The sequence below is a fragment of the Lagopus muta genome, chromosome 6, assembly GCF_023343835.1.
Source record: "Lagopus muta isolate bLagMut1 chromosome 6, bLagMut1 primary, whole genome shotgun sequence".
NCBI lineage: Eukaryota > Metazoa > Chordata > Aves > Galliformes > Phasianidae > Lagopus > Lagopus muta.
The window spans coordinates 18,982,215-18,995,673 of NC_064438.1; the positions used below are offsets into that span (position 1 = coordinate 18,982,215).

The window sequence follows — 13,459 nt, forward strand, 5'->3', positions numbered from 1 at the left end:
CACATTCAGACAGCAAGCAGAGAAAAGATGTTGGGTAACGCTGCTTCCTTCTCTGCTTTACTGCTTTGAACTATGTGAAAATCTGAGCTTGAGTGTATGGTGCAGAGGAAAGGGTCCAGCAGGAGATTATTTTTGTCTCTGTTTTTAGATTCTAATATGTCTTCTAAGGGATGACAACCCAACCTAATACCCAGACCCACTAGGAAATGTCCTAGTACCCAACAGTCTCCATTTAGTGCACTGTTATTTCCTAGAGACTCCTCTATAGTTGTCCTAGTTCTCTTCGACTCTTCTACACCATTTATTATTATTATTATTTTTTTTTTTTTACCAAACAGCCCGGATTCCTTTTGCCGTTCCTCAGTCGTGCCTGCACGCTATGCCAGCACATGTACAAAAGGCACAGCCCCTCTGCTCGGCCCGTGGTCGCCCAGCCACCTCAGCACACCTGCCAGCTGCCAGGAGCCGCTTCAACCACCGTGCCGTCGGGACCGTGACCGCGCTCCCACCTGCGCGCCCGACCCACGCGGAACGCGTCCCGCCGCCGCCCGTCCCCCCGAAGCACCGGGCGAGGAGGGGCGCCTAGCGCCACCAAGCGGCCACCTCCCGGTACTGCAGCACAGCGCCCTGGGGCCGCCTGAGGGGAAACGGTAGGCTGGCGGCGCGGCGCGGCGGGGTCCCTGCAATGCCAACTCTGCCACTCCGCCTCTTCTCCGGGCACGGGGTAGCGAGGTGTCAGAGCGAGAGGAACGCCCGTGTACGGAGGAGCCCACCCGCTACGGCCAAGTGCGGAGCGCTCAGACCCGGGAGCGGAACACGAGGCGGGGGCCGATGCTGCGCGGCACCGCGAGGGGGAGGCAAAAGGCCGCGCTGCCGGGGAGGGCCGGCCGGGCACTGCCGGCTGCCCCGGGGAGGAAGATCCCTGCCGGCCCGGCCCTGCCGCGTGTAACAGGGAAAGAGAAAGAGAAATTGTGTGAGGCGAAGGCTGGGGGCGGCTTGTCCTCAGCGGAGGGACAAGGGAAGCGTGGGACCGGCTGGTAGGAGGAGGTGAAAACTTGCAAAGCGGAGGAAGACTCGCGAAAGCAGCGCCTGCCAGAGGGGCACCCATCTCTATTTCACACCGCGCCCACCGAGCCGGGTATGCGACGTGCAGACCCGTGGGCAGGGCCTAGGGGCAGCTCTGCCCGATAGCGGAGGCCACTGCTGTTGTGCTGCAGGGAGAGGTGCGCGGCACAAATCCCGCGGCTTCTGTGGTGGCGTTCTCTTGCCTTCCCTGATTTACTGACACCCGGCTGCCGGCAGGATGCCCGGAGCAGCCCACCAACTTTCAGATGTGATTCAGCTACAGGTACCAGGGAGGTGACTCCTCCTCCTGTCTCCAAAACACAGCATCTCAGCACATCTGCTCCAGCAGCTTGTGTGCTGTCATTCCCAGGCTGCTGCTGGCAGCCCTCCGGGCCAAATCCACATAGCTATGAGCTGTGAGCCAGCACCCAGAGTGGGCATGGGCTGCTTTCTAGCCATGCTGCCACTGCATGCCTGAGCCTACATAGGAGCCTCAGAGTTATCTGCAGACATGGAAGATGGAGGAGGGCAGCACAGGAATTTGCGTTGACCACAACTGTCCTATCTGCTCCTCTCTGAGTGGAAGCAGCAGCAGCAATATCTTCCCACCACACCCTGACAATGAAGTACCCAGAATCATCCAGACAAGCCTATCTTCTCAGTGCCACACTACAGCCCTCAAAGGAGAAACCTGTAAGAAAAACAGACTGTCCAAGCTGTATGAAAATTCAGCGTTGTTAGAACCTCCTAACAGACTGCAGTGCAAGGCTGTATTTGCTTTAATATACAAGCTGGCCAAGCAGGCAGAAATATATGATAGGCCACCAATCTATTCAGCATTAGATGAACTAACGATTCTTTCTTGGCTGCTTTTAAGTGCTTGGGAGCTTTAGAATGGATGATTCTAAGGGCCTCCTCTAAGAGCAAAATGGCCTTTAAAGCTGCAGCAGAAATGCTAAGTCACAGCCTGAAGCAGTGATTGAGCACCTGGTAGGAAGGCAGGGCCAACCCAGGGGAGCTCAGCTGCATGACTCACATGAGTGACTGGAAGGAATAGTGCCAGGATCCACCCCTTCCAAGACCTTATTTAAGGATTGGAAGTGAAGGTGAGGGTATTTTTTTGGAGATCCCTGCCTACCTGAGACTTTGTAAAGGTAAGCAGTTTTGCTTTCGTTTTTTGCGTCTATGGCTGTTGTATTTGGGCTTGTTTTCATTTGCTGTTGCTTAGGATTGATTATGCCACCTCACTACTACTATTGTACTTTCCATCACGCATTACAAAAGTGCAATCAGAAATCATGCTGTAAATTGCAAGGGACTCAATTTATCAACTTCTGAAGGCCAAGGCTGAGTAAACCCTCCTGCTGAAGCGTGGATCTTGCTGTTTAAAATAATTATTTTGTTTGTTTTTACCTCCTGAACTGTCAGGGGCTGTATTGGATAGGAAGATAGATTAAATTGTTGCTTTAATGTCTGTGACTTGAGGTAAGATAAGCCTCAGGTGTGTGGAATAATGGACAGAAAAGAATAGGAAAAGTAGACCCTCCTTTTATCCCTTTCAGTAAACAGAAGTGAAAGAGACAGTTGATAAAAATTGAGAGAGGGCTGGTGAAAGACTGTACTTTCACCCATGGGAAATTAGTAAAAGAAATGCTTGTCTCCAGTTGTTTATGAAACTCACTATTAAAAGATAGTATTAGGACCAACAGCTTAGCAAAATAGAATCAGGAGGGGCTTTTTTGTGCCATTTGAAACAAAACCTTCAGCCATCACTAGCAGGACATGGAAAACCCTGTGTTTTCTAATGCTGCCTTGGAGTGTGATGGAGCAGCAAGAGGAGGGTAGTGCCTAGACTTCTTGGGGCTGGTTCTGCAGCCCAGGGGTAGAGAGAGGACAGAGAAGTGTTCTGATGTAACTGCTGCTCCTGTAAATGTTTATGCATTGTTGAAGTCCTCTGGAGAATTAGTCATGCTCACATATGTCTGCGAAATGCAGAGACCAGGGGCCCAGGGCCCAGGCCAATCCCCAGCAGGCAGTCCTGGGGAGGGAACTTTTCCTTGCTATAGGGAAAAGTGCTCATCTGCTCAGTGCCCACTGCTGCTGCGCTTTACGAAGGTTGTGGTAGCAAACAGCTGGAAGGGCACAGCATGGCTCTGGCTCCGTCCCACTGTGCCCTATCCTTGGCTTGCCTCTGCCCACATAGGACACTTACTCATGCAGTCCCCTCCATACCAGCCAGCTCTGCACTCTGCGCAGTAGATCCCTTTGATGTAGAAGTCATCGAGTGTTCCTCCCCAGGAGCCGTTACGGCATGACTTGCAGTTCTCAAAAATGGTGCAGCCTGAAAGGAGAGCCACTGTGTCAGAGGAAAGCCTAGGTGAATTGCCTTAAGACAAGAGGAGCGTCTGCGCTCTGTTCTACACAATAAATGCCAGCAACATTAGTGACTGCTGTGGTGCTGACAGCTTCCCAGCTGTGAACCATACCCAACCTCCACCCCCAAACCCTAGGCAGCCTGGACTTCAAGATCTGGAGCTGAGCTCTTTGACTGGCCTGAGCCTCTAAATCTCATTGCTTCAGCTATAAATGCCTCTCAGGAGTCTAAGTGTGCATGCTGGTGCACGTCAGGCTCAGCCTCAGAGGTTCCAATGTCTTCCAATATGGCCCTGTTTTCTGCTTTCCTCTCTTGCTCTGCCCTTTCCTCGCTAATCAGGCTTCTGATTATTCCTCCCTTCTCACCTTGAGGATGCACTTCAGCCCAGAGCACCTATGAGACATTCCTGGTGCGGAGCTAGCTGCGCCATCAGTCTTTGGCAGCTGCCAAGACTGCTTGAGAAGTTCTAAGCAAGGACAGCACTTCTGGTAGAAGAGTTCCTGGTAGGAGATGCTACCTGCTGCTAGAGTGCCTGGCCAAGTGCCCATTACCCTCAATGCTCAGCAGCTGTCTTCACACGACTACAGTATGACAGTAAGCATACCTGGGTGTATTAAGCAGGAATCGCACTCGTTCTCCTCGTTCCTGCAGCAGGGAATGGTGTAGCCCACTTTTTCTTTCCGTCCTGGACAGACGCACTCGATTTGGTCGTACTCACAGCATTCCCGGCACATGATGTTCCACTCTGCCCCAGGGCAGTTCTCATTGATCACTGTGTACTCTACAAGTGGGAAAAGAGAGGAAGGATAGAGGGGGCAGAAAAAAAATCCATTATTTGGCAAGGACTGACAGAATCTGTTACTCAGCAGTTTGTCAGATCATGCATGGCAAGATGTTTTCCTTGGACAACGTTCCCTGCACGGGAAACTACATGGTAACCTGTGGCCGGAATACCAGCTTGGTTTGGGTATCTAAAGGACCCACAGGCAGTTTTGCAGGGTCAGACAGAGGAAGTATATATAGAAAGTTAAGGAATACATTTGCTTCGTTCTTTTCTCTTTAAGGCCTTCCCTTCATATCTGGAGATTAGATCACACGAGAAACTCTTCTTCAAATCTGAGGTCTGATTTATGGCTTTGTATACATGTAGATTATTTAAACTACAATGCCATGTTCTGCTCAGTTTGTGAGTTTGCTGCTCTCAAACAGGAAGGAATGTCCAACAGGAAGGGGCAGCTCCACAGATGGGCTGCAGCCAGTTTCAATCCCTATTTTCACTCAGAAGTATGCAGTGTCATACACAGTTTCATTGCCAAAGAAAACTAGACTTCTCATTATTTTAAAGGTTAATTCTGTCAGGCACTTCTGATACTGTAACATTATAAATGTTGTGGTTTTGTTTTTTTAAGCTAGCATAACCTTATTTGCTGATATTTAAGCTATCCTAGACACATCCTCTTAGGAAAGGGCACTGTGATACTGTCCAGAGTTGCACCTGGAGGTAAGTGCAGCTCCCACCTTCACTGTCAGCATGCTGTCTCAGTTCTACAAATGGAAATCTAATGAACGCGTGGGGCTGTCAGCATGTCTCTTACCCAGCTGACAGGCCTGACGGCTGCTTTCATGGAGTGCAGTAAGAAGTATGAGAGCAGACTAGAAAGATGAGATGTGAAGGAAACCTGATGAGGCACTTTATTTCTTCTTCTCACTCCCTTCCCTCACCCCCTCACCCTCTTTTCTATTTCTATTGTGTTTTGGTAATGTCCTTTTTTCTTTTGTTTTCCACTCTCAGTAACATTGCCATTGCAGCCATTGCAGCAAGCCATATTTCTGTAAATCACAGCACTCTCCTATCTTTCTTTGAGCCCCATACCCTAATTACCACATCTGCCGCAGCTCCCTGACAATGAACTTTGCTGCTCTGCCTTCCTTGATTCTTCACAGACTCCCAAAACCTGGTTCCTGGGATCTTATCTTTTCACTGGTGACATTTGCTCCATCAAAAAGTGACCACCAGATGTTCCTTCATTTCTTTTCCTTTGGCTGGGAAATGAGATTACACCCTTTGCACTTCTTAGAAGTGAGCCTTTCCCAGCCCACTGCAGTTCTGAATTTGGAAGCTAGGCTACTGTTTGTGCAGAAACCTTTATATTTCCTCCTGATCCCACAACCACTCCAAGAAAAAAAAAATATTAATCTGTCATTCAACAAAATTCTTTTTTTTTTTTAATTCCAGTGATTAATTCTTGCGTCAAAATAACCATAGTGTTTAGCAGTAATGTAGCCTTTTGCCTATAGATGTCAAGATGCTTTGCATAGCTATTTTTCCAGATAGGAAACTGAAACTCAAGAGAGATGAAGTGACTTTGCTCAAGGTCTCAGAGAAAAACAATAGCGGAGCCAGGAATAAAACTCGTGCCTTCTAATTCCCAGAACAGCAGTCAATCAACTTGGTCAAGTTGGGACTTCATCTATGGCTATTACTCTCTTCTAATGAAGCAATTTATCTATGAACTGTATCTGAATCAGATTCACTAGCAAATTGATTACACGTGCCTTATTAACTTATTAGAACTGACATTCAACTTGAGCCATCTCATCAAACATGACTGGAAATAGCTGTTTCTGCGGTGTATGGGAGTAGGTATCTCACTCCTTGTTAAAGGAGGATTTCCCAGTGTCTGAGCATTAAATAACATTAAATTAAATAACCAACAGTCGGGAGCTTTTGCAAAGCTTGCTTCAAATTGTTTTTTCAAAATTTTGAGTCACCCAACTGAAACTAGGTGTCTAGTTTCCCTCAGGATTGCTAAGGCTTATTAATAAAATGGCTGTATCCATTTGGACTGTAGCTGCAAGTTTCCCCAGAGACGCTGCTCTCTGTAAAATGATTCAAATGCTCACAGGCAGAGTTGCATTGGGCTGACTAAGGCACGTCTCCGTCCTTGCAGAGTTCAAGAACTGTTAAGACAATGATCAACACAACATAACTTCCAGGTTAGTATTTCTCTGAGAGAAAGGCTGGACCACAACACCTCAAGAGCTCCTTTCCAGCATAAATTACTCTATGATTCTATGACGTGTCTTTGTATGTGTAGAGTGTGTGCATTTATTCTTATGTTCAGATCTTGTGTACACCAAAGCCAAAAGGAAGGTGTTGGGCTCAACACTTTTTGAACTGAATGGGTAGCATAAGTTGAGCTTAAGACAACGTGTGGTGCTTAAAAAAAAAGGAGCAGCAGAATTTGGCCCTTAAGGAATTGTAAAAATAAATTTGCTGTCACCTAGAAATGCAGTTTGCTCACTTCTTGCCTTTGTCTCAATGGAGACAATGAAAGCAGACCGTCTTTTGATTTACTGTCAATTGATTTCCCTCCCAGGCTCTCAGGTACTGTGGTTTGGGTAATGAATGTAACTTTGACAGGGAAATTTATGGGTCTGAGGTTGTTGGTTTTTGTTTCTGTTTTTTTTTTAAGTGATCCTCTCTAGGATTCTATTCACAGACACCTTTAAATCTATTTATTCTGAAGTTTTGTATAAACTATTTTACAAGGAAATTTCTGCAAAGTCTTAATGTATCCCTTTAATAATTCTAGGATCCCTTTTGTGTTGCACATATATCTCTTGAATGCTGAACGAAGGGTAAAATAACTCTTTTTTCCTTCAGAAAGAGGAATGCAGGAGGGAGATGCACAGAACAACACATGAGGTTGTGTTGCTGAGCCCAGTCTGGGCTGCAGTGAGGAAGAGGCACGAGCCTGCTCCCCACTGCATGCCTGGGGATGCAGACACAGTTGGCCATTAGCACCCCGAAAGAGAAAATCTAGACAGAAAGGTGCATAGGAGATTTGATGAGTGAGCAAAGTGCCAGTGGAAGATGGGATAATTGTGGTGCACTTTGTGGGCCCGACCTCCAGAGAAGGCAGGCTGGCATGTGGGAGCAGCTGTGCCTCCCAGTGTCACACAGAGTCCAGAAAGTGGTTTGACCTGATTTTTGGAAGGAGCAGGAAGAAGCTGCTTGACAACCCCTACAAAATATTTAGCTGAACACAACAAACAAGCCTGAGGACAGGCAAACAAACAGTGAATTAATTTATGGGATTTTAATGATGGAAGAAAGGCCCATTAAATCCAGGAAATAGCACATATGGAAGCAGCTCAAGACCGTGGAAACCAAGCAAGAAATAGCTGTGTGGGGAAGGCACGCAAACAGCTGGGCAGGGTGCTGTCAGAATGCCTGCTGTGCTCGGCAGCCTGGCAGAGCTTGATGCTGTGTTTTGACTCTTGCTCCAAGTTCAGCCTGGAGGAAGTGTGCAATGGAGAAATAGAGGCAGTGTGCAACTAGCTGGTACTTCTCATGCACTTCCAGGCTTGACATCAGAACCCAGGGAGACCACCTGGTTCCTGCAGCACAGGAGCGTACTTCTGATCCTACAGGCTTTCAGTGATTGATTCTGTAAGACAGAAGTAGGAGGAGATGTTCCCAGGCAGAGTCCATGTTTCCATGATCTCTATGTGGCCTTTTTTGTTGGCAACATCAGCCCAAGGCATGTTAGAGCAAAGGCAATTCATCAGATATGCTGCCACCTCCCCTGCTCTCCTGTATTTACCTGAAGCTTCGGGAAGCCCTCCCTGCTTTCAGGCCGGCCCTGAGCTTTCTCCATCAAAGCCTGAATGTATGTGATGAGTTGCAGTGAGGAGAGATGACACAGGAGTGCCTGGAGAGGCCAGCTCTGTTCATCTCAGCTGAGCCCATGTGAGGAACCTGCTGAATGCAGGTGAGGAGCATGCACAGAGGAACCAGTACAGAATAAATGCACACCTGGTGTGCTCAATAGTGTAATGCTTCCTGACCTCCCTGTGCAGGCGAGGCCTCAGCTTCTCCACAGATCCTCAAGATTGCAGAGACAAAATGTTCAGCTTTTGCTCTTGATTTTGATTCAGCTCTGTGTTTGTCTTTGTGAAAGTGGTGCTCGTCTGCCTGCCTCTGTACCATATACCTGCAGGAGCCAGTGAAGGACTAGAAGCAGGTTACTCCTACTGCTGTCACAGCTTTAAGGGGAAATACAACTTTAATCAGCTGGACTATCAAGCTCCTGCAGTCATTCACTCAATTTATGAAGTTGCAGCAAATCCGGCTTTGATTTGACTTGTCTGGCTTACCCCTATTCCTTACTTGCTCTACCTTACAGATCCCTTTTTTTGCTTTTTATTTCTGTTTCACTTTTTCAAAAGGTGCTGACTTCCTTGTTCAAAATGTGCCTAGGCTCGGCAGCCAGGTGTGCAGCAGAGGACCTTGAACACTGGGTGATGCAGTCGTTATCTCCCTGCTGCAACCATTTCTGTTTTTCCTATCTCCCTCACAGCACACACATGAGTCAGCCATCTCTGTCCAGGCCAAACCTCAAATAATATCCTTTTCCAAACTGCAGGACCTTGGAAAGTGAGGTGATAAAAAGCCCACAAGAAATTCTTTATTAGTACTTGGGAAGGACAGCAATGGAATTTTGACAGAAATACTGTTTGAATAGAAATGTAACCTTCCAAAAGGGTATTTTTTACTGTGTCATTCTGAAAAACTGGATGTCTCCTTGGAAGATAAGTGAAGGCTCCATTAGCACTCACCCTGAGGAGTGGAGATATGTTTCTTATTCTTATGACAGTGAGTTCTAAGAGGATGCCCAAATAATAAAAAATAGCTGCAAGGATAAGACCATCTTAAAGCACTAGTTCTCAGCAGTCCAAGGTCTGCCGGGAAGGATAGTGATGAGTCCTATGGGATATGCAATGAGCCCAGTCAAATCTCTCGTTTGAAGGAAAAGCAGGGACCTACAAGGGATGGAAAAAGTCTGATCATCAAAGAAAGCAATGTCTTAGAGCTCAGGGATGAAGGGAGGACTGCCAAAAGCCAAACTGAACTTGACCTTGCAAAGGAAATTAGAATAATAGTAAAAAGTTCTTCAGCCATTTAAAAAAAAAAAAAAAAGGAAAGAAGAAAAGTGACTCTTGTGGTATAGAGGTGCAGATGAAATATAAGATGGTGTTTGGACAGTGCAGTGAGTTATTGGCTTTCATCTTCAGGGAATCCTCTTATGGGGAATCTGTGAGCAAAACAGACACGCACATTAATGGGTGTGAGGGCAAGGAAACAAATCAAGTGTGATCCACTCATTAGTGAACTTCTAATCAACTGCAGTTTGCAAGCTGGGACGTTCCAAGTAAATTAGCTTCAGTTTTAGTTTATGCTACACCGTCAGTCCTAAACATCTGGTGATTCACAAGAATGCTGCTGCCTGAAGGGTGGATCAGACAGCTCTTTGCTGTGGGACTTCATTTCAGCCCACTTGTCTCTGTCATGGTAAATTTGTCAGACACCTTACTAGATAGGAAGGAGATTTCTGATCAAAATGGCTTGGAGCTAAGAAAATTATATAGCTCAGAACTAAGGTGAGTCAAAGCAAGCCCAGTCACACCTATTAACTTGTCTTCCACTTCTTTGGAAGAATGGCTTTTTAAAGTTGTGCTCATTTTAAGCTGATGCACGTCCATGCTGGTGATGAAATGGGACACCTCCATCCCTTCTGTCTCTGACTTCCTATTCTCACTTTGTGCTGGCATTAGCTGGTACAAGAAGGGATCAGAGGACCGATCTGGCAAAAAACAAGTTTGCATCTTCATCCCTCCCTGCAAAAAAGAAAAAAAAGTGCCCCACAGTCCAAAAAAAGAGAACACTTGAGGACCTTATTGGATGTATGGATTTATCAAAACATGGAAGAAACTGTTTTGTAAGAACATTCGTGCCTTGATCTGAACAGATAGAACTTCCCATCTGTTCTGTTACCTTGCAAAGATGAGTTTTCCTCTTGTGCTGCCATGTATCTATCAGCACATGCATATAACACTGCTTCAGCTCAAAGAAATATAATTTCCAACTGCTTTAAGAAGTGGTTTTTATTATTATTTATTATTAAAACTATATTGTAAATAAGAGCAGGTACAGATACATCTTTAAATTAGAGTCCATAACGGATGCCTGTTTCAGTGTGTTTGTTCAACCACCTCACGTTTCACAGATGAGAGTATACCCCTTCTTATTGGATTGCCATTTATTTTTTAAGCATGATGCTCAATAACAATTAATGGCTTCTGCAGAATAAGTGAGTGTTTGAGTCTGAAGGAATGATTTCTTAAGGCTCTTATTAGGGAATGTTCAGCTGTGTAATATTTCTGAAGTGGAAGATTCTCATTTAAAGAAAAAATAGCTCCAACAGAGGTGAAATCCAGTAAGAGTGAATGTATTTTCTTTCTATTCAGGTCTGTCTCATTTTTGTGGCTGCTTCAGTCTGTTTCTTATTCAAGTCTGTGTCATTGCACCAATGTGCAAGCTGGTCTTCATCCCATAAGTGCCATGCATGTGGACATTAGCAAATGAAGAACAAGAAGTGCACAGAAGAACTAGAATTTTTTAACTGGCAGTGAGAAACGTGTTGGGTGAAACGGTGGCTCCGCTGTGATAATGGCAAAGATCTCCTTTTGAATTCAGTAAGACCAAGAGAAACAGATCTCAGAAGAGAAGAGAGAGATTACTTTAAGAGGCTTTTATTGGGGCACATGGAAAACAGTGTACCCCAAACCATTAAGAATGATGGGAAGTGCAGGTCTTTAGTCCTGACCTCTTTATGCCTAAGAAAACATATTGTGTGCAGTTCTGCTCTTTTTCTAATAGGTGGCTTAAGAAGATGAAAGAGACAGTGTTGCTCTAAAAATACTTGGTTCTCCTTAAAATTATGTACCTACCATTCTTTCTTAGCAGCTGAGCTAATTAAATGAGGAGCTAAAATACATCCTTGTTTTAGCTTTGCTCAGTGTGCTTCATTTAAGGATTACAGGCCATTGTTGAATAATCGGACTGTTTCTCCCAGTGAGCCAGTTCCCATCCTTTCCTGGCTATTAGTGTGCTTTCACACAGCAGTAAGAGGGAGGTGAAAAAATGAAAGGATTTCTACAAAGCAAAACAAACCAGCCAAAGCCCGTGGGTGAACACAGAGGGAAGTCTGCTATACTGAGCAGACTGTCCACTTAATAAATGTGCATTCATTCCACCATCTTTTTTAAGTTCCAAATGTGAGGTTGTGTTGAAAGCAGACTAACTGCAGAAAGTATATTCTCTTTAAGAAGTGCACTGAAAAACAGTCTAGTGTCTGTACAACTGTGTTCTGCTGGGTGAGGCCATGGTTGGCCTAAACTCCATCTTGTTAACAATACACAGAATGGGTCATATAGCTAAAAGGCTAATGCACATTCTTCTTTGGCTCAGGAGCTGTGGTCTGCCCAATCTTTCAAAAAATGAGGCTTTCTATTCTAGGCTTCCTGTTGTCATGCAGTGTATCGTAGCTATAAAATTCAGAAATAAGTAGTCCTGTTGTTCCTAACAGGCCTTAGGTTTGCTTCAGCGCGCTCCTACAGCAGTGCCTTTTTACGCTTGCAAGCTTCCCTTCTTAACTGGGCTGTGGTAAACAAATCATAAACTCTCAGCATTTCTGCTCTGGCAGAAGAGGAGAAAAGAATTCTTACTTCAGTAAGAAGTAATTTCGAGGTCTCCATCTGGTCCTTGGATTTCCCATATCTATCTCAATCCACTCTGCCTACACACTTTTGTTCAGTCAATAATATAAATCAAGCGCCCCAGTGCAAGCGAAAGGAAAGCCAAGTAAAAATTATGCTTCCTATTTGTGGCATGTAGGTGTTGCTCATCTAAGAGCTGTAACAGTGGCTTAATGCATATAGAGCGTTTCCAGTCTTAACAGAAAACAGGAGTGTCCATTCAGTCAGTCTATACCATAAAACCTTGGGTACCCTCAGCCAGCAGTGATGCCCCCTGACTATGTCAGGCCTAGTTCTTTTCTTCTCACATTTCAGCAGCCCTTTTTTTTTGGCAGCAAGCTGTACCATGAAAACTAGAGCCATATGGTATACGCTCCAAGTAGGAATCTGTTCCCCTCCACATTTTCTTGTACAAAGCCCTTATAGGCCTTCCACTCTCTCTAGGGAGAGGCTGGCTAGTCCATAGGACCAGAGAGATGCTTCAAGAACACAAGCATCCGCATTTCAGATCCTGCTCCAGCTTAAACCATGTTCCCCATGGCACACATCTTTCCTTGCCTTCAAAATGCCACAGCTTGCTCCTTCTGTATCCTTTTGCCATAGTCAGATTTAAATTAGAGGCCATCATCTATCAATAGTCAGAGTGTTTTAGCATCTGAAGCAACCTGACGAAAATTGCCCTAAACCTCCTCTTCCTTCGTTTTCTCCTCTGTAGTTATGAGATGGTATTTTGATCTTATTACTGGCTCTGTGGCATTGTGTTTGTTTGAGAAGGGCTGTGACGTGGTCAAACAGCCAGGACAAAGATGAAACAGAGAGGTTGCTACATTACTCATCAGGCCTTGATTTCTTCTGGGGATAGAGAAGATTATTCTGGTCAGGGAAATTACACCAGTGTGACTGGAAAGAGATTTTGTTTTTCTTCCGCTGCAGAACAAGGAACAGGTATGAATGCAGTGCTTTTAAGGTTAGAGAGCCCAGCCTTCATTGAGAGTCCTGGGGAAGAGAGTTCCATGATGGAGGGAATATCTGGGGACCTGTGGAAAATTAACAGCTGCTATATTTAAATCCATGACCACACAACACGTGAAGAAGTGGTGTTAGACCTTCAAGCGCTTCCTTGCTGAATCTGTGTCAGACCTGGACCAGGTTGGCAGAACACTTGCAGTTAATGTTGCTTGCATAGAAATAGCTCACAGAGACAGCAGCCGGATCTCTGAGCTCTCACCCCAAATTTTGCATAACTGCAGCCCCAGGGGAACTGTGTGCAGCCCTGGCCAAGGACTGCAGGATGTCCCCCTGGCTGCCAGCTCTGTGCCCTTGCTGATGGCTTGCCTCCCAACCCCACAACTCTCTCCCCACCACAACTCTGGTTCCATGGGCAGGAGAGAGATGCCTGTGTCCCCGAGAGAACCA

At 45.8% G+C, this 13,459-nt stretch overlaps 1 protein-coding gene and 1 long non-coding RNA gene across 4 annotated transcripts in view; one reads left to right on the forward strand and one right to left on the reverse strand.

Moving 5' to 3' along the window:
* Positions 1-13,459, reverse strand: part of PAMR1 (peptidase domain containing associated with muscle regeneration 1) — a 57,711-nt gene that overhangs the window by 37,767 nt on the left and 6,485 nt on the right. For all 3 annotated transcript variants that reach the window (XM_048950260.1, XM_048950258.1, XM_048950259.1), the window contains exons 2-3: positions 4,044-4,220; positions 3,278-3,406 (exon numbers count right to left, since the gene is read on the reverse strand). In XM_048950260.1, coding sequence (XP_048806217.1) covers positions 3,278-3,406; positions 4,044-4,220 — 306 coding nt within the window. The remainder of the gene's footprint in view (positions 1-3,277; positions 3,407-4,043; positions 4,221-13,459) is intronic.
* LOC125695591 (uncharacterized) lies at positions 2,125-9,390 on the forward strand. Its single transcript, XR_007378009.1, has 3 exons — positions 2,125-2,219; positions 6,346-6,436; positions 7,036-9,390. It is a non-coding gene; the product is annotated as an uncharacterized LOC125695591 (long non-coding RNA).